Raw genomic sequence first — 21852 nt, forward strand, 5'->3', positions numbered from 1 at the left:
TTGGACGACATTTTAACAATCATTTAAAAACTTAATCATAAATAAAAGTAATAAATTTAACATATAAAATTTTAACAAAATTTGGCAATTTCTTTTAGCAATTTTAATAAATTTTTTAGCAATTTTAGCAACTTTTTTTTGAAATTCTAGCAATTCTTGCCTTCAAAATTCTGGCAGCACTGAGCGTAAGTAGCTGGCGACATCAATACAGTCCGATAACTTGTGGTGGCAGGTTGATTACGCTTCAGTGCTGCAAAACATGTTTATGTAAAAAGTAACTGAAGTTGGCATTTAAAACAATTATTTCAAAATTGGCTTAATAGTATTGTCATTTATTTTAAAATTTCGCAAGTAAAATACTAATATTGAAAATTGGTAAACTCTTATAGCTAACGAGTATAACTCTTATATGAATAGATATTCATTTCTATTTCATGGCAAAATTTGTATGGGCTGTTTAGTTTTCTTGACTTTTCGATATGTAACTAGCAATTTGATATAAATGCTTGATTAAAACTAAGAAAGTCAGTTGGCTTACTAACTAAAATGTGCGAATCTCATAAATCAGCCTTAAACGTACCTAAATATACTCGTAAATACATGGCTAAATAAATAGACTAAGACTACTTTGCCGAAACTCCACTTGCATTTTAGTTTTGTTTGCTTAGACCCAATACTGATTTCGGCGCAGCAGCGGATTTGTGGGCGGCGCTGAGGGCGGTGAGCTGACAGAACCTGAAATCGATATACTCTGCGGCACGGATGCATAGCCAGCAAAGTCGTTGGCCATGTCGCACGACGAACTCCATGTATCGTGGTCAATATGGTAGGGATTGTAGCGTTGCGGCAACATCATTTGCTGCGGATCGCACTGATCGTCGGTCTCGTCCTCGTCCGGATCGTAGTCGGGAAACTCGTGCTTGTAGGACTCCACCGGTATTATCTTACAGTGGGGTATGTTACTGAAGCCCGGCAGGGGCGTTGAATTACCTGTTGCCGGCACCGAATCGGCCTCGGAGCTGGCATAATGATGATGATGATGGTGATGATGATGCTGGGGACTGACCGACGTCAAGTCCGGTGGGCAGGGCAGAGGCGGTGGCGGATCCTTGGATATGTCAGCCTTTCGCTTTCGCATATTGCGCATCTTTAGCAAGAGCAGCACAAGCAGCAGGCAAATGAGAAGGACGAAGAGGGCACAGCCCACGGCTAGATAGTTAATTGATATGTCTGCATTGCCCAGATGCACTGTCTCCGTCTCTTGCAGCTGCGCACGATACTCAATGGCCACCGTCGCCTGAGCAGGCTGCACCGTCTTGATGAGCAGTTGGTAGTCGAAGCTATCGCTATCCGCCTCCGTCTCGTCGACCGAGGCGTGTGGCACAAAGTAGACGACGCCGCTGCGCAGCTCCTTGTACGAGAAGATGTTGGTGGAACGTTCATTCTGCCCATCGGCTGCTCCATTGATCCCCGCCTGCGTCAGGCTGGTGCTGCGTATGATCTTCCTCAGCTGGCCCGTTGCGGGCATGCGGGTGATAACGAACTTGGGATTGAATTTGTTGAGCTTCAGCGAGAGCGGATTGTCATTTACCAAATAGCAGCTCAACCTGATCTTTCCACCCGCTGCACTTGAGCTGGACACCGCCTCGCGCATGGCAATGTCATTGATCTTGATCACCGGCTCCACATTGACCACCACATCCACTTGGGCGGCATAGTTGGTGCCGGGCACGTAGGCGCTCACCTGGAACGTGTCATTGGAGCGATTCAGATCAGTTTGCATATAGCTAATCTGTGACAGTTCCAGTTGCTGCTGGTTGAATCTCAGCGTCGGCTGATGCTTATACAGAATGATGCCATAGAGCGGCGAATTGGTTATGTTGTAGGCCAGTCGGTCCAGCTTCACATTCGTGTTCAGCCCAATATGCTCCAGCTTCATCGCTGCACTGGTGGCGCCCTGCTGCAGGCTCACCGGCAGCTGCGTGCTCGCCGGCAGGAGGCTGATGGGCGCCACCTTGATGGTGAAGATCTCGTAGGCTGGATTGAACTGACCATCGGTGACGGTGAAGCAAAAAGTCGTGGACTGCGGCATGCCGAAGTGCACATAGATGATGCGATCGTTGTTGATGTCCGCCTGCGTGAATTGATTGGAAAAGGCCAGCAGCTCCTCAGCCTGGCCATCGTTGTTCAGCTTCTTGAGCACACCCAAAGTGGGGCCGCTCATCACGTCGTAGATAATCTCCTCGGGCGGCGTATCCTTGTCCTCGGTGAGTAGCACGTTGCGTGTTATCGTACGATTCTCGCCCTCAACGACCTCCATTTGGGGCAGGTGCGTGGCCAGCTGGAAGGGCTGATCGTTGATCGGATTTATGGAGACGGGTATGGTCAAGTTGCACAGAAAGATGTTGCTGCAATGGAAATTGGATAATGTTTATAATTCTGCTTCCTTATTGTGTAATCCAATCAACTTACCCCTGTGTCAGGTACACGCTCATTAGTATGGTATCCTCCAGGGTGTCCGTGTGATCGTGTATATAGTAAACTTTCTTGGTAAAGAAATCGCTTGGATGATATCGTTGCATGGGCTTGAAATCATGGCCTAGTCCAATGCTACCATGTGATGGCTTCTGGGCCGCTTCTATAAACAGTTCCGGATTGTTGATGCCCGCCCGTGTCTTCAGGTACTCCAAGATCTTGGAGAAATCCAATTTGATGGGCACCGAACCACCCTCATTCACCGTTAGCTTTGACACGGGCAAAAAACGCAGCAAACCCCCTGATGATACGGAGATCTCTATGTTGAATTTCTGATCCAATAAGCGATCGCTGCGCTCGGCCACGACGTCAAAGTAGAACGAATCATTGATGCGGAACTCCATAATGACTGCGGTGTGCTCGTAGAAAATGTGGCCATTGTCCACGTCATTCTGCGTGAATTCGCTTATCTCCTTGGCATAGCCATTGCCCAGATACTCGTTGACAATCCGCCCCAGACTGGGCGGAACAGTCACATTATAGCGTATCTCGCGCTCCTCATCCGAGCACTTGAAGTACAGATGATCGCGCAAGATTTGCTTCTTGGTGAGTGGAAAAACGTGCAGATTCTCATTGCGCTCGACCAGAATCTCAATGGGTTTAATCTCGATGTTCAGCAGTTGAGTGCTGGTATTAAAGAGGCCATCTGTGACCAGGAAGGAGAGCTCGTTCTTGCGGGAGTTGGCGTCGTGTATGAAATAGATCTTTTCCGCATTGATCTGCGCCTGCGTGAACTGTTCGATCTTGTGCTGTGTGGAGGACTTCTCAGCCAGGTAACCGCCGTATATGTGATGCACAATGTAGGTGAGATTCTCCGGCGGTGTATCGTAGTCCTGGGCCACTATAGAAAGGGATTTGAATATTATGAAATATATGTATATATTTTCTGGTTGAGTATCGTCAGTTGCATGCACTTACATAGATCTGTATTCTTGATAACATAACGTCCTCCGTTCCACACCTGCAGCCCCGTATTGGTGACCATCATCGGCTCCTCATCGTTGACCGGCACCACAGCGAACTCCAGCTCGAAGGGCACGCTCTCCTTGTTCCGGGCCACGGCTACCATGGTGAGGCAATCGGTGCTATTCTCACTGCCATTGTGCACATACTGAATGCCGCCCTGCTCCAGTTGCTTTTGCGTGAAGCGCTTGACCTTTGAGCTGCCCGCCAGTATATGACCCGAACTGGGCGTTATGGTCACTATATACTCCAAGATCTTGCCACGGTAATATTCCGAGTAGGGCTGTATATCCGTCGCACTGATCTGCACCGTCTTGCCCTCCACCACGGATATGGTGTTGGTGTGCATGTACAGCTTCTCCGGTATGATGACTATCTTGAGCATCAGCTGACGCAGCCAGGTAATCCCGTTGGTCACATCAAAGATGAAATAATCGGAGGATTGATTAACGCCCGCCTGTATGTAGAACATCTTTTCCGTGTTCACTGACGACTGATCAAAGACCTTGCAGTTGTACTCGTCGTCAAAGGACATCGACTGCATCTCCAAGTAGCCATGCATCGGGGACGAAGTTACCAGAAAAGTAATATCGCCTGGCGAAATGTTTGGATGGACGACCTGGGAAGAAATACCTGTGATTAGTATTAGGGCTGGAATATAGAAGAGGTCATTTACCTCGAGAACATCACGTGAGATCAGCACGCTCGTTGACTCCTCCACGTAGAGCGTGTGATTCTGCTTCACCTGCAAAGGCTCCCAATAGGCCGAGGGATAGATGCGAAAGAGGACCTCACCCTCAGCCGTTATGTTCTTGATGTGAACGCGATATCTGATCAAAGATGAGACACAAATATGTAGGTTTTTATATCAACAACATTCTTGCCCTTACCCCACCTCACTTTATCCATGGATGCGATCTCCGTATTCCAGTAGACCAAACGCTCGCGCTCAATATCCAAATGCGTAAAGTTTCCCAGGGATGTGAAATTCGTGGCCTTATGCACAGTCGTGCCATTCTCCCCTCGCTGCCCGCTCAGGTACATCAGGATGCCGTAAGAGGGCGGCTTGATGACCTCATAGTAGATCTCGTCCAGCTTCATATCCAAATTGGTCTCGAGCACAAAATCTTTGTTCTTCAGAATCACAAATTTGCCCTCCTGCACAATGGACGCATTGGCGGGCAGCATGGATACAAATGGATCTGAGGCGCGTATCTCCAGCTGCCCGTTGACCTCGTGCTGCCGGTCCGTGACTATGAACGAGGCGGTGCCCACATCTGGTCCACTGTGCTGGAACATAATGCGTCGATTGGCAATATCGTCCTGACTGAAGCTGTCGATGAAGTGGCCTGACTTGTAGAAGGCGCCATTGGTGCTGGATACGTGTATATAGTGTATGTCCGTGTGATTGGTATTCACGTCCGCATCGAGGTACTGCAGCACCGTGGGATTCAGAGTGCGTATGCCATTGCGCACCACGTGAAAGACTCGCTCCACGGCACTGCGATATGGCTCATTGTCGTTGACCAGCTTGATGTGCACCTCCATGTTGGCCACGAATTGCAGATCCGTCTCATCGCCGGACAGGATGAGCAGCTCGAAGCCATCCAGCGTGGACTCCGTGTCATCATGGCAGTAGTAGATGTCATTGCGGAACAGCTGCTCCAGCGTAAAGAGCTCGATGGGCGTAGTCAGACCCGTTTGCTCATCGTACTTGCATATCAGGCCATGAGCCGGCGGCACCGAGACATGGAATTGCAGACTCTCGTAGATATTGAAGCGTATCTCGAAGTGATTCTTCGTGATCAACGCCCGTTCGCCCTCTTGCACCTGCACCGCCTCGAACTTCTGGTAGTGCAGCTTGTGCGTCAGCTCAGTCAGCGGATTGAAGATGATCTGCAGCTTGCCCACAACATCGTCGCACTCCGCCACGGAGACCACAAACTCCAGGTGATCCGTGAAGCTCGAGTAGCAGCTGTGATGCGTCCTATAGCGAATGCGACGCTTGTCTATGTCCAGCTGGGTAAACGAGTCCATTTCCTTAGCCGCCTTACGCGATCCCTCCACATAGATGCCGCCGTACTTGGTGAGCTTGGTGATCTTGTAGATGACATTGCGCGGAAAGCTCCCAATGGGCACGGTCTCATAGCTCAGCAAATTGTTGGTCAGCTGAATTTCACGCGTTCCATTGATGGCAATCACAGCCGGCGAGCTGCTGGCAATGCGCAGGCGCGTGAAGGTTATACGAAAGTCAAAGGTTTGTGTCGTCACAAAGCCAAACGAGGCAATGAACTAAATGGGGGAAATCAATTGAAGTTGCGGAGATTAGGCGTGAAACGCAATTGAAAATGGATTTAGTTCATTTATTTATAATTTAATTATTTAATTAATTTATATGCCATATTATTTATTTATTTAATTTTTTTTTCATTTATACATTTATTTTTAAGCTTTATATTTATATACTATTATTATACTATTTTAATAATTCAACTCTTTTTGCAATTCAATTCTTTTTAATTTATATACCATGTTATTTCTTGAATTATTTTTTATATGTAATATTTGATTTATATTTGTATCTAAATAAAATAGCTAAATAGTAGTTAAGGGTAGTCAACTTACCTTGAATTCGTCCTGCCAGGGGAAGTCGCTGTTGTGGAGGTAGCGTATGTGGCCCAGCAGGAGCTGGCTATCGGTGAACCACTCGACATTTACCCAGGAGCCGTCGATTTGACGCAGGCGCTGCAGAACGCCATGCTGGGGCGGCTTCACTACATCGTAACGGATGTCAATGTGCTCGTCGACTGCATTGGTGCCGATGGAGAGATTGGCAGGAGTCAGCAGCAGCGAGCTCTTGTGTATCATGATGAGGCCGGTGTTATTCACGACGCGCAGTTCCAGCGGATGCACCGAGACGGGCAAGTAGACCGTATCGCTGGTCTCAATGCCATCGGAGACTTGCAGCAAGAGTTGATAGCTGAAGGACTCGGTTGTCGTCGAGTTGTACAAATAGGAGACTTTGCCCACGTTCACGTCCGCCTGGGAGAAGGTCATGGTGTGGACGCCGCCCACCATGAAGCGGCCAAAGGCCTCCTGGGAATTGGATGAAGGCATTATGGTATAGATCAAATCGCCAGGCTCGCTGTCCGGATCGACTATATTGAAAAGATCCACATCGAGAATGCGCTCGATTCCCTCGATGACGCGCAGTATTTTGTGGGAATGCAGCTGCAGCTGGGGCGGATCATTCACGGCCGTGATGTTCGCATGAAGCAGAAAGCGATGCTTGCCCAGAATATTGTCGGGTATCTTATGCGGATCGCCATAGACCTGCATGTCCAGTGTGGCATGATCGTTGAAGTTCTCCAGGCCATTGTGCACGTACTTGACCTTATCTGTGGCCAAGTCAACCAGATTGAAGCTGCGGCAGGGCACAAAGCTGGCCTTCTCCGGCGAGTAGTGCAGCAGTTGGCCAAACTTGGGCTGTTGCACCACATGGAAGGCAATCGATTGCTCATTGAGGCTGGGATAGCGGCGAGTGTCCAGCAGCACGTCGATGATCTGTGGCGAGAGAAAGGATGTGCCGCCCTCCAGCAGCTGCATGGGCGAGACATACAGCAGCTCCAGCTCCGGGCTGGTTTCCGTGAAGATCTGAGGGCAGAAGCATATATTGAAAATATAGAGAAAATTCAAGCAGAGTTTCGCCTACCTTGAAGGGACCCTGGAAGTCGGCCTTGATGCAGTAGGACTGATCGCAGTAGCAAATGAACTCGTCCACGCCATGCTGACTGCAGATGCCGCTCTTCAGGCAGGGACTGTGCTCCACGCACGGATACTTCCACACACAGTTGAGGGCCAAATGGCGCGATATGGTCATCTCGGCGAAGCCCAATGCCAGGCTATTCACCTGTAGATTACGCATGCAGCCCTTGAAGCTCAGCTCATTGATGCGCAGCCCCTTGTTAATCAGCCGGCGGCGCATCTCCTCCTGCACGCCGCCAAAGAAGACGCTCTTCTCGAGATTTATGGTCGCCTTGGTGTCATTAGCGTGCTCGCCCCGATAAGTTGCGGCCGCATCGTCCAGCCGCAGCTCCGCCATGGCGGCATTATAGCTCAACATCACACGATGCCATTTGCCATCGGAGATGGTCTCATTAGTCACGAACTGCACCAGGCTGCCGGCCTTATTGAATGTCAGCTTCAGCTTCTCATCCTCGATCTCCAGCAGCAAGAAATCGTAGCCGCCATTGAAGAACACCGTGCCCGAATCTGTCATCGTCCGAAATTGAAACGAGAGACTGAAATGATGATGGTAAATGGGCTGAGTGAGAATTGTGAACGGCTTGTTGGAGAAGGAAGTGCTTAAGCTGAGCTAATCGGGCTTTACAATGTCTACTCTTTATCTTAAAACTAGTTTAAAGCCTTTAATAGTTATATTGGGCTTATCAAATCTGAGATTTAATATAACTAAAGAAAATATGTGAACTTCAAGATAGGTTCCTTAACGTATTAGTTAAATTTATGAGCCGGCTGTACTCATTCATCTATATATTCTATATATAGGTAACACATTGAGATAAGCAGTAAAGATACATAGATAGTACAGTATTCAGTATTCAATGACGACTAATCATCATTATTTAGCTTTGAAAAATTATCATTCGAAAGATCTAGCTGATAAACGATTCATGCACATTCTCAATCTGAAACTCAATAGCTTTACACAGAAAATAAATTATCCTGCTCAGGTCTATTCTTACCTTTCGCCTGTGCTATGCGACTCCTTGAGCATCAGTGCAAAGGAATCATTACTCAGGTAACTGATGCTATCCTGGATGCCGCCATCGAATTCATTGCTGCAAGTCCAACTGACTCCGGTGCTGGTCGTGTGGCCCGTGCGATCTTTGGCACGTTTTATGATGTTGATATTATTATAGAACACCTAAGAACATAAAACACACAACAGAACAAGATGATAATCAAGTCGATTCGTTTAGACAAGCGCCAATTGGCACAGTGGGCGGCACTCACGTCCGATATGCAGCCGCGAAAGCCGATGACATCATTGAGAAACTCGGCCGTAAAATCGCCAACGCCGCCAAGGAAGGTGCCAAAGTGGACATTAAGAGCCAGTGAATCGGCTGGCAGCTGCTTGCGCATGATGTGACCATCCACCTGCAGGGTGACATTATTCTCGAATCGTTGCACGGCCACATCGTGCCACTCCAGATCGTTGAGCGGCTGCTTCTTGGGCGAACGCAGCTGCAAAACAGGATTAGGCTCTCGGTTAGCGGGGCAATGTACATACATATGTTAACTCAAATATGCAACAGGTTATACACATGCATATGTATACACATACCTGAACGATGTCCCGTTCGATTTTATAGCTAAAACTGATGAGGCCATTCTCCAGCCGCAGCAGGCAGTAGTCGGTGCGACCCGCTGCCAAAAAGAGAAATGCGTCCGCCTGCTTGGTGCGAAACTTGACGCGTATATTCGTTGACATTTTGGCCTCCTGCAGCGGCATCGATACATATCCATCGCCGAACAGCGAAACTGTAACACAAACAATAAAAAACAAATTGCAATGGACATTTCATCAGATACGGATGCACCTCCTTCAACTTCCCCCCCAAGTGCCGCAAGTTCCACTTGATTGGTTCTGATCGTGCTGCGCCTTCGAGAACTTAGTCCAGTCATTTGGCCAGCTGTCGGCCTGTCACTCACTCTCTGTGCACTCTGTCAATCTATCTATCCATCAATCGATCTATCTACATATCAATCCATTTATCTATATAGTTCCATTTCGTACTTGATTTGCTCAATTAGCTGTACGCCTTGAGAGGGCAACCTCTGCCCACATCGTGTGGCCCCATTCTCTAGTTCTAGCCTTGCTCTGCCCTCTGTCAGGTTATTGCAATTTGTTTATTTGTTTTGAGTTCATTTACAAGATCTGAAGATCCGAAATGTTGTTATCTCATCTCGACAGTTTTAGTTTTGTAGGTGGCTGTAGTTCTGTGTTTAACCTTATAGATGTTTGACTAAGGGAAATGAAGGGCAGCTATGCTATAATAAATTTGAAAATGTTTTAGTTTGTGAAAGCAAACTTAATTACTTTTTATACAGAAGTTCAAAATAACAATTTTTAACTACCTATTTTTGCTAGATTTTTTAGATTTTTATTTCCTGCAATTAATACAAATTATTTTATTTTTATTTTGTATATTTCAGTAAACGAAAATATTTTTTAAATTTAAGTTACTCATACTTTAATTACCTCAGACCTTAATTACCAATTCAGTAAAGTTAGTTCAATTAATGAAAATATAATTATAATTTATAAATATTTCTGTTTAATTCATACTATTTTGAAAGAAAAACTTTTGTAAACTAAAAAAAAAATATATATTTAAAAAAAAAAATATTTTTTATGCAAACGATCGATATTGCAAAATGTATAACAACAAAATTCACTTTATGGTGTGCGACAGATTTATTTCAGTCCCTGGTAAAAGCAAAATCGGCTAACAATCAATTTCATATAGCATTATGTGTTAAATCGTATATATTTTTAATTATCAATGCTAGCTTAAAAAAAAAAAAGAGTTTTTCAATTTAACAAAACATATATTAAAATATCTAGTTTCTTTTTTGTTGTCTACTATTGTATTTATTTTTATCTAGTCTCCATTCCGTTCTAAGAAAACCGAGAGTCTATGTATGCTCTGCTTTTCACAGACATGTGCACATGCATGGCTAAGTTTCAGTTGTTTCAAGGCAATATGATGATTTATGACCCGCTTCTTTTTACACAGCGTCGCATATGTAGACGAATTTAGTTGTCACATTTTAGGGCTTTATTTCGGATTTAGTTTGTTAGTTTAACAAACTATATACAAATGCGCTCAACTTTGGCATCGATTTGTAGCAGAAATCTTTATGTGTTGGACATGCACATATTGACCTAACCCACATTGAGATGTTCAGCTGGATGGATATGTTTGTGTTTTGTTAGCTGCTTGAGTAAACATGAAACAGTTGCACACAAATGTTGCACGCACAGAGAGAGAAAGAGACAGAGAGAGAGAACGGAGGCACAACTGACAACAGTCAACAAGATAAACAAAGCAAAATGAGATACAAATAATTCGATTGTTGTTGTTATTGTTGTGATCAGCGTCGGCGTCAGCGTCGCCTTGCGTTGGCAGAGCCATTTTGACGCCAATTAGCAGCAATCAGGCGTCAGAAAGTGTCGGAAAACCTAAAAAACACTTTCCCAACTCAATGCATTGACCTACATTAAGATATCGTTAAGAGATGATCTGCAAACTATAGCGAGGGGGAATCGGGTGTATACGACTAGCTGATGCTCTGCAGCAATATAAACGAATGTGAGGCTAAGGCAGCAGCTGTTAGCTTTCTGTGGATAGGAAACGTTATCAAAGATATTCTGGTATGATTATTTGAAGGCAGAAAATTTATATCTATGCGCAGGATGAACATATTAAATATTTTAAGTCCTAAAGAAGTATACCTATATTTATTTTTGAATATTAAAATTTTTTATTTGAATTACATATTTTGGAATATTATTTTGAGCATATTTTGTCTTGTCTTCTTGATTAAATTATGGTTCTCAGCATAAACAAACTGCTTCGATCCGGAAGTGGCATCAACAATTTGCATCCATAGGCGGCGGCTGCAACTCAAGTGTCGGCGCCCAGAAACAAATGAGACGTCATCAGCAGGCAACGGAACACCGAAATGCGGCCCACATGCCATAAGTTGTTGCAAGTAGCGCGTTGCACGAGTTATGGCAACAGATGCGCTGCAACTGGCTGAGGCGACTGCAGCGACTGAGCCACCCCCGCTCGCTGCCAGCCAAATGTCAAATTTATGTTTATCTCCATCTACCTCTCCGCCTCTCTCTCAGGTATGTTCGTGGCAAGCGAATAGGTATTTATGTTATGGCCAATGTTTATTTTATTTGAGTTATATGTCGCATTCGGTCGTCCAGTTGCCCAAGTTTATAAGCTTTTGCGTTGATATAGATTTTATGCCTCTGCTTTGATGGCGGCATCTGCTGCCTGCCCATTCCCTTCTCTCCCCTTCCCATCCCACCCCACTCGACTTAATTAATGCGATCTAGGTGGGCTACAGGTATTCAGATTTCGCTTGTATGTATTTCATGTCTTGGCATTCATTACAACATTTTATTCCGACACTGATAATTTATAATTTTTGATGCATTTTCTGTAACTTAATTTTGACTAATAATGTCACAGTTTATGTCTGGGCGCTGTGATTTGTGCGCTTGCTGCGTGTTGTTCAGCGAATCGCATTCAGAATTTATGGAGTGTTGCTGCAGCTTTTACGAGGCTGAACAAATTGATAAAGCAGCGGAGTAGACATAGTTTTTTGATGCTATTTCTGGACCTGAACTTGCAAGCAGATATGCTATTTAAATTGAACAGAGTTTCGATATATATTTTTATCCTGGCAGATGCAGCACAGCATATGAACTATGAAGCTATCATAAATGAGGCTAATGATAGGCAGATGATGTTAGTTATCAAGAAGTGAATGTGAATTTTTAAAACTCCTCTCATATGCATGTTAATTGCAATAGTTAACACATGCTAACCATTCCAGCTCATTTCTCAGCTCATTATTGGACTCAATCATGGCTGAGCTGCAGCTTCAGCTTTATGGCTGAGCCAAAGCTATGCGATGCCAATTGTCCAACACTTTCACAGCATTTGGCCCCGCGTGTGTTTTATTCCCTAGATTTTATGGCTTCATTCTACAAGTGAAGAGATCAATTTAAATCAAATAAAACCACCATGACCATATAGCAAAGCACATTTAAGAAACCATTTGCCCGGTTTATGGCATGCCAAGCCGCAGCAGATAAACATGTGGAATGTGCATGGAGAGCCTCGAAACAGCGCAACGCAGCCTAATTAGACCCCGGGGCCGCATAAAATTCAATTACTTTTTTTGTTTCTCTAATTTTTATTGTTGTTGTTTTTGTGTCTATCAACAACTAAGAAGCAATAATCGAGAAGCAGCCAGCGACAAATATCGTAAAGACAAATTTTCACATGACTCAGTTCCGGTAGCCATTGACAATGGGGCCTGAGAATGTCGCCAAAATAAATATGAATCGTAAATTGAATGAGAATTTAAGAACTTGAGCATAAATGCATCGGCACATCTGCACATGAATTTAGCAGGCGGAGACCGATATACACATATGTATCTATAATATGGGGAATAAGTATAAATAGTCGTGCAGAGACTGCCGATGATACCCAGCATTCGTAATTGTTGATCGTATAATACCCAGAATCAATAAAAGACAATTTTTTATATGACATGAGTAATAGCATGATATGTGTGATATATATAACTGATCATACTCATTATAAAGATTTAAGCAGTTTAATGTGTGTCTAGATATAGTTTATACATAGCAAATGTGCAGAGTAGTCCAGGGTAGGCTCACTGATGAGAGAGTATGTATTATCGGGATTCTACTGTAAAACGAAATACTCTAAAACAAATAGATTCACATGGAAAAACTAGTGAAGGTAAACAATACTTATCAATGCTTCTTTCTGAGAACAATATATTGAAGAATACTTTTTAGCTTCTGTCTACTCAGCATGCCTACAGACAAACAACAACAAACGAACCTCAGTAGATTCATAAAGTTAATCAGCCTGATTGGAGTACCAAATTGTAATGAGTCTATATAATTATATTGAGATACTTATAAATACGCCCATGTATAACTCCATGAAATACCTGCTAATGAGTTTTCAGTGACTACAGGGTATAAATATAATGAATAATCAAGAAACAGCAGGCAGCAGAAGTAGCAGCAGCAACAGCAACACATGGTGCGCCACAGAGTCAGCTATAGATATACACAGATACATTTGTATCTTGTGTGTGTATGCATATGTATCTGAGTGTTAAAATTGGCACAATGCGATGCGCGTGTAAGTGATGTACATTTTATGTAGCCGAAGTAAAATGTTCAGGGAAAATCGCAAATAAAGCGAAAGCATCAACAAATAAGTGGAAAATTCGCATTGACTTCTGCCGCATGATTCATGCCGCTGCGAAAGTGACGTCACACGCCAACTAAAAATATACGACGAAAATAAATACTGCAGAAGCAGCCAAAATAAAGAGATACAAACAATATAGATAAATATATATGTACATGTATATGTGTATGTATGTGTATATGTATCTGGTGATGAGAATTAAGAGCAGGCCGGCTGCTTTGGGTGCCTTGGCTGCTTTGTCTGTTCGCGTTGCAACATTTTGCGGCATGCCACAACGCTGCGGACGCATCGACGACAAAAGTGCGCCCCAAGTCAAATGTCAAGCGTGAAAAATGCGTTAAGTGCACGGCGACGGCGCATTGTACTTAAGTAGTTGGATTTTACGAGCAAACGTTTACCATGCAGCAACAACTTGAGAAAGTTGAAAGGAAGAAGAAGAAGCACTGAAAAAAAAACCATAAAATGCTGGCACAAGACCAACTTCAGTTGGCAGTTAACTCCAGCAAATTATATAAAAGCTAACAAAAAGTTTTTGTTTTTCGATTTTGGCAACTGTCCGATCTGAACTTATGTAAACTTCAATCGCAAGCAGCCTAGTTTTAATGCCATTCAAGGCCAGCACATATCTATGGATAGTGAAATGGTATTTCCTTGGCAACTATTTCATTCAGCTCTCTTAATTTGTTTAGCTTTTCTATTTTAAGTTTTCTCGTGGGCCGCCAAATCATTTAGAATTAATTTAATTTATTAGTTGTTAACGGTTGAACTAGTTCGCAATTTACTGGAAACATTTTCCGTTATGAATGTGTAAAAGCTCTTTGCGCTGCTTTACAATTGTATGATGTATAAATGATGTATGATGTATATTGTATGTATACACTATTGAAACTGTTCACAAGTATTGGTGAGCTTTTAATGTGTAAGCTCAATGTGCATAGTAGATCTCTAATTGCCGTGTATGTCAGTTGTGACTTCTGTCGTGTCTTAAAACTGTTATACATACATACACTTTTCTTACTCTAGTTCTCATTTGTTATTCGAAGTTCTTTAAAAGCTATTCACAAAATACACGTACAGGTAATGGTTAAAAGGTCCGTGCAACTGTTATATAATAGCTTTACAAACTTCCTCTTCTTTTCAGATTGCTTTCAAGATTGCTCACAAAATAGTTCCAGCTGTATGTGTGGCAAGATTTGAAAACTGTGCTACTGTTATACAAAAGCACTAAAGTATTTAATGAAGAATTACTGCACTAATACTAATTTAGTGTGCTTTCAAATTATTTAACTCTTTAAAATTGGACTTGTTTAGCTTATATATTTAAGCTGTTATAACTTTGCTTAACTCTTAAAATGTATACCCATTATTATTAAGCTTTCCAGAACTAACCAAATACTACTCATTTGCTCCTATCTGAAAGCTCTCCAAAAACTACGCTGCCTGAACTGTTATACTCAAGCTATTCTAATCATTTTAGTTCACAGATCCATGAATTAGTATTGGTGAGCTTTCCCAGCCTGCCCACATAAAGTACGCGCCTGTCCAACGGTTTAGCATCTGTGATTTGTGTCTGTGTGAAAGCTCTCGAAAACTTTCTGTGGCTCAGAGCTGCCCACAGTGCCTGCCATTTAACGAACATGCAATGCAAATGAAATAAAAAACTATCTTGACTGTGCACCATTTGCAACTCTTTATTTTGACTTTTATTTATTTGTTGGCAGCTAAGTAAATGCAATTTGGACACTTGGCCCACGTTGCAGCACAGCTTTTGCGGCTGCCGCTGCTGCAGCTTCTGCTCAAAGCCGAGTGTCGCTTTTGCGGCCAATTCGTGTCTGGCCATATTTGTAATGAGCATAAATCGTGCGTTGATCATTTGCCATGATAAATCGCATGTTTATGGCCGAATGGTATTAAGTTCTGTGTGACAGCGACGCGGCTACCGACTGCGATTTCAAGAGCGTAACATTTAATTAACTGTTCTGCAGCGACTCACCTTTCATAGATGCTGCCGTTTGCAGCAATTGCAGTAGGACGATCAGCAGTAATCCAAATCCGAATCCATATCCAAATCCCATTCCCATTCGATATCCCAAGAGTCGCAACATGGCGCTGCAGCTGCTTTGAAGTTATAAAATTTACAGCCAAAGCTGGTTTCGTTATTCGTTTTTCTCAGTTTTTCGTAGTTTTTAATAATTTTGCGTGTTAATTGATTTTTCATGGGGCCACGCATCCGTCGTCGTCGCCGTCGTCGAGCCCTGTCCCTGTTCCTGTTTATGTGGAGACCAGTGCGCTCATAAAAATAGCAACAACTGAGACGCAGCAGCAGCAGCAGAAGCAGCAGCAGCACGTCCTGGTCTACGGCTACATAGACAGATGCTGCATGTCATTTCGTTGACAGAGCTCATGCGTTTGCACCAAGGGGGGGCAAACAGACAGGCAGACAGACGGCCGGAGGGACGATCAGACAGCCACACTTATAGACAGACAGGCCTTTGAAGCTATCTATATAGAATTGCGCTTCGGTCTGTCTATTCAATATCTTTGCAATCTTTGCTACGTTTCTCTTTTGCTCGATTACGTTTCAATTTGTTGTTGGAGCATTTTCATTTCTCACACCTCGAACACAATTTTTGCGCACTGAAAATATTATACATATATATGTATTATAGAAATATATATTTAGGTTTTTTGTTGTTGTATATTTATCAGTTATTTTTACATTTTATTGTTTTGATTTATTTGGATTTTTTATTTGACTCGTGGCTCTCGTTTGTGGCAGGGGCACTAAATTAGTTTTTTATGATCAATTTTAAAGGCACAATTAAATATTTTAATAGACAATCATTTATCAGCAGCTGACATTTGACAAGCTGAACTCAATTGAAGTTTTATTGGTTTATTATCGAATTCATAAGTAGAGCTCAGTTGCTTTAGTATTAGTGAGCTTTAAAAAGCTACCTTTTTATGTCATATAGGGCGGCAAAGCTGCTGTTCTTATGTGTTTATCATATGTATTAAAGCTCTCACAGGAGTTGATACTTTGTCAATTTATGTTTATTTAAATATGTATATTAATTTTAGAAAATTCTATATTTAAATTAATTTTTTTTTTTTAATTTCTTTATATATTTATTCACAAGATTTTTGGATTTATTATTTCAATTGCTCCAGCAATAGTTGGAAATAAATCTTTAGTAATTCTTAAAAAGATTAATCCCCCGCTGCATGGCGCACATCCCAAACCAATTTGTACAATCCCCATATATATTTCATTGATTAGCGTATCTGGATATTTTATGGACACTTAATTGAGTTGCTGCAGCGCACTTCCCACTGTTCGCTCTCCACGCCCCCTCTGCCCACCGTCCTCCCTCCCCAAAAGACACTTCACTTGAAACTGGCGCTGAGTAATATTTATTGTATTTTGGGCCAAGTAAGAGACGCCCATAAAAAGCAACTTAAGTGGCATGCCACGCAGCTTAACATTGTATGTGGCATATCGTGTTTTCTCTCGCTCTCCCGCTTTTTTGCTTCAATTTCTTATTTTATTTTTATTTGATGGCAACAAATTGCCAAAGTGGAATTTCTAGTTCATGATTTGGCCAGGCAGCGCAATTGCTGTCAAAGTTCAATGCAATGTTGCTCGACGCCTATTTAAAAATAAAGATTTTGCTTAAATGAAAAGTCAAAAGCAGCCAGATTAATCGGATGTTATCAACTAAGAAATACACGCTTGTCTTTGTTATTTAGCTAATACTAGAGAAATTGGTCTCATTATCCTTAGATTATTATCCGTGTAGAGATCTAACGAAGATCATTATCAGCCATGTTCAGCCAATCGAAAACCTAGATATTTATTTCTCGAGATGTTGCAGCCATAGCTAATACCAAACTCAAACTAAAGTCATCCTATAAATAATCGATATGCACATATATAAGTCACCTTGTCGAGCATTATGTGATATACATTAATTTAAGTATTACAGAGTCTTGTCAGGGCAACTGCCAAATTTAGGAGTATCTACTCTTAATATTATTCAGACATTCTCAGAGCAAGTATTATAGAATATCATCAGACAGATCAGCGAGTGGTGAAGCCAATATACTCCTTAAAACTCTGACAAATATAGTATATCGAAGAGATATCAAAAGGCCAAATAGGGCGCATAAACACTTTCAAGTTTAGATGCAAATCAACAGCGACGCAAACGTAAACGCAAATCCCTTGGGTGGAAATCCAAAAACAAAATTGAACCCACAGCCTAGAGTAGGGAAGGCAGCAGGCGCGCTGAAGCTGTCGAGGAGGCATTTCCCGTTAGTTGTGCTGCCGCCATGCCACACCACACCACACCGCGTTGCCGTCAGTTGGTGCAACATTCGTGCGACGAACGTCAACAACTGTGACTGGAAAATGAATTATTTACGCCTTGGGCAGCTAAAAATACGCAGACAAGAAGTCGGAAAGTCAAAAAGTTGGGGAGCCTCAGTGAGAGAGAGAGAGAGAGAGTAAGTGGAGAGGAGAGAGAAGAGAGAGACAGATCGGCGCATAAGCATTATGAATATGTTCAGTATGTGGAGTATGTTTATGAAAGGGAATGCAAATGACAACTTCAGGAACTTCAGGTTCGACATCCTGGCGGGGTCAATTGCAGGCAGCCGCGGCTTGTTAGCGCTCGCTCAAGCTAATTTTACTAGTTAATTTCTTCCACACACATATACATATACATATGTATATATATGTGTTTATTCCTGTACCCCATTTGGAGTGGGTTGTCATTAGTTTTATGGCCCGTCAAAATACAATTTGAGATGGCGACGCAGTGCACCCAAAGTGACAATCGTTGCTGCAGTTTTATGAGGAGCGCGTGTTGCCAACGCATTTACATAAAATTTCATAAGTGTATCTGAATCTTTGTATTAGTTAATCTTTTCTACGCACCGCCAACATGTGCAGCTGCATCACTTTTTGTTTTTTTGTGATTTTTTTGGGAAAGTTCTGCCATATTGCTTAGCTGCTTTGGCCAGCTATATATTTGTGGGCAATTAAAATTAGTGGCAGCCAAACAAAACGCCGCTCTTTAAGTAGTCCGAATCGATTTGATAAGCCAAAATGCTCTGAGCTGCGGCTAGTTTGGAGCGAGAGAGATCATTTTCTAGTAGGCGTTGGCTTCCCACGCCGATTTTCGACACTTTTCTGAGCGTTTGAATGCAGATAAAGTTGACTCTGGGCTTAGTCATTCGCATAATCTATTGATTCATAATTGAAAATTCAAGATTAATGCCTAATGCGAAGGTCTACTCTGTGTTTTCTTTTGAGGGGGCGTAAAGTGTTTCAAAATACAATATACCAAAATACATTTATTCAGCTTTATTCGCATCTGCTTAGCTATAACGATGGGCTAAATATGTATACTAAAGTCTTTTAAACTTTCGTCAAAAATGGTTCAAATTATTGATTTATATTTATGGCGTAGGTATTTTATATGAATTAATTATGTTAATATTTGTTTTCTGTTTTAAATTTTATTTTTTATTTCTTTGAAAATGGAAAATCTGTAGAGTTTTTATATTCAATTTTTCTGTGCTTTTTATCACAAACTTATATAAAAATATGTATTTTTTTATTAAAATCAATTATTGTATGTATTATTTGATTAACTTTTAAGTTATCAATACGTTTCAAATTTTATTTTAAAATTGTATTTGTTTAATTTTTAAAATTTTGGATATAATGTTATTAAAATATTTTTGTTTTGAATTTCATTTTGTACTTTTTACTTTTTATATATTAAAATATTTTATTTAAATATTTTTTAATATATATTTTTTTATTCACGCGCTCATTTCCTTTATAAAATATTTAAATTCCGAATCCACATCTGTTATGTATATATATATATGTATTTATACATGTATCCATATTTCTTGACAGTCCCTTAGCACCACAAAGAGCATTCATATTCACGGTCAATTTGCATTGGTTGTTCAGAGCATCAAGTGTGTGTGTGTGTGTGTGCATGTGTGATGCGTGCACATCTCAACACATTCAGTTGCATTTTCTCAAATGCAACAACAAACACTTCCATTCAGTATTTCTTTTTATCCAGAATTCTCGATAAAAACGACAAAAAAGCGCCGACAGAAGCGAACCAAACCGAACGCAAAAGACGGAAAATAAATAACTTAAAAATAAATTAAATTTTTTAACTGTGCGGTGAATGGGCTCTGCGCGCTTTTCCACTTACTGAACGGGCACACACTCACGCACACTTACACACACAAAGGGAGATTCGTTCAGACGCGCACACTCACATTCGGTGTGCGCAGAGTTTTTCCGCGACGTTTGCCGCCACCCGCAACAGCAACGAAAATTCGAATTCGTTCGATAAGCCAAAGGCCGCCCAGGCAAATGAAAAGCGAACAACCGAAAACAACAAACAACCGAACGAACTACAACCCAAAACAACCAAACGGCCCGACGTTTACTCACAGACTAACTGACTGACTGGCACCCAAAACCGAACCGCGCCGAACTCGAAAAGAAAATTCCGCACGCAGTGCGCAATGCGCAGTGAGACAGACCCCGAAACACCGAAACATCGAAAGACCGAACGACCGAACACCGAAAGACCCCGACAGGCCACGGCGCACCCGCGAGTCACTTTTACGCGGTTCACTCAGCTCCCTCGAGCCAGCGATCTCGGGGCGAAGGCGACCACCAGTCCAATAAGCATGATTGTATCTAGATATACGAAAATAGTGATGAGCTCTATTTTCAAGTAGAGTATTTTATTTTGAATAGATCATAAAGAGAGACATAAGTGAAGTGTGGAGTAGTATATTGTATATGCTATATGTACATTGTATTAAGGTAGTATGTGATAAGATATTTTAATGTAGAATAGTATATTGCATATGCTATATGTACAGTGTATTAAGGTAGTATGTGATATGATATTTTAAAGGATAATATAGGATATTAAAGTAAATAATTCAATCGTATATATGTATAAAATATGGTATATAGTAGATATAATGTACATCGTTTATAATAGTGAGATAAATCAACATGAATAGTAAATCTATATGTACATTATATATAATGGCATTGCCCGAGGAATGTTGTTAGTCTCGTCTCGTCTATGAAAAACTATACTAAGTTAATATATTGTAATATTTTATAGTTAACAAAATCAAAAATTAAATATTTATATACTTATAGTATGAATATTTAATATGTGAGATCTAAGAATAGCCTTATCTGGATCATTGTGGGATCGTTATATATATTTTATCTCAATAATATTTTTAATCATCGCAAAACGCAATTTCACATGCTTAAAGTATAAGGAAAATGATTTGATGAGTTTATAAAAATACACTTATACTATATAATAGTAAAACTCCTTATAAAACTAATTTCCTTTGACTTTTATAATGAAATAATAATAAATTCACAGTGAACGATTTTGGAATATTCAAACCATGTTGAGTTGCCTGCGCATCTCTGGCGCTGATGAGCGGGCGAGTTCACTGTAGTACGTACTCTGTACTTGTACGCTGTGGAACATGATGATCATCTAGAGATGTTGTCGCTGCTCCCTTTGCAATCTTTGTTGGGTGGCAGCGAGCACGCGAAAAAGGCAACAACAAAAAGAAAATAAGCTCGCGCGATTGAGCAATTGCGAGCGCCAAGAGGCTGAGGACTTGAAATTTTTCAATTTGTTTGCCTCAGTCGCCAATGCTGCCGCTGCTTGTTGCAGTTGCTGCTGCTGTTGCTGATGATCATCGAGTTTGTGGGGCGAGCTGCGAGTGAGGCACACATGTGGATGCAATTTGGTGGCTGTGGCCATTGCCACATGTTGTTTGCCTATGCGACGTCGTCAACTCCTTAGCCAATGAGTGTGTGTGTGTGTGTTGTTGTTGCCGTTGCTGGTTGTTGATGAGTGATAAAAATCGCCCAGAAATTTTTTAGCAGCCTATTAAGTTACATAAGTCACAGGGGCGCATCGTGTGAAATATCCTTTTGGCGTGTTAATGAACCCTTTGACACCAACGAGCAGCCAGAGCCGTACCCACCATTCATGCCACAGCGTGCCACATGCAGCAGCGAAACATGCCACTGACAACACATGCCACATAAATCAGTGTGGCCAACGGCATTCGCTACGGCTCAGCTCATTAATAAATTACAAGGCAACGCGGAAAATCAAAAATTTACCTATGAAAAAATGGAGCATAGAAAGATAGTAGAATGTGACGCCCACCA

At 41.9% G+C, this 21852-nt stretch overlaps 1 protein-coding gene across 5 annotated transcripts; it reads right to left on the minus strand.

Annotated features, from left to right (window-relative positions):
- Positions 1-311: 311 nt before the first annotated feature.
- Positions 312-20097, minus strand: kon (chondroitin sulfate proteoglycan 4-like protein). Of its 5 annotated transcripts, none has more exons than XM_018004264.2 (12): positions 19896-20097; positions 15577-16220; positions 8864-9060; positions 8533-8763; positions 8262-8443; positions 7211-7799; positions 6124-7152; positions 4394-5790; positions 4175-4328; positions 3454-4117; positions 2473-3376; positions 312-2408 (listed from the first exon to the last, which is right to left on the minus strand). In XM_018004264.2, exons 2-12 carry the CDS (start codon positions 15686-15688, stop codon positions 665-667), a joined length of 7203 nt encoding a protein of 2400 aa, XP_017859753.1. In that variant the 5' UTR covers positions 15689-16220; positions 19896-20097; the 3' UTR covers positions 312-664. The 5 variants fall into 5 exon arrangements, with proteins under 5 accessions (XP_017859753.1, XP_089319727.1, XP_089319726.1 ...); XM_089463601.1 differs by having other exon boundaries at positions 19890-20097; XM_089463600.1 differs by having other exon boundaries at positions 19862-20097.
- Positions 20098-21852: the final 1755 nt, after the last annotated feature.

This window comes from Drosophila arizonae, chromosome 3 (genome assembly GCF_054131065.1).
Source record: "Drosophila arizonae isolate 15081-1271.41 chromosome 3, UAZ_ARI_1.0, whole genome shotgun sequence".
Classification (NCBI taxonomy): domain Eukaryota; kingdom Metazoa; phylum Arthropoda; class Insecta; order Diptera; family Drosophilidae; genus Drosophila; species Drosophila arizonae.

What these genes read in the sequence shown, in the direction of transcription:
- kon (XM_018004264.2), bottom strand. Translation starts at nt 15,688, where the DNA reads ATGTTGCGACTCTTGGGATATCGAATGGGAATGGGATTTGGATATGGA. An exon ending in AACGGCAGCATCTATGAAAG is followed by an intron (nt 9,061 to 15,576) that starts GTGAGTCGCTGC and finishes TTTGTGTTACAG; the next exon opens with TTTCGCTGTTCGGCGATGGA. An exon ending in TCTCACGTGATGTTCTCGAG is followed by an intron (nt 4,118 to 4,174) that starts GTAAATGACCTC and finishes ATTTCTTCCCAG; the next exon opens with GTCGTCCATCCAAACATTTC.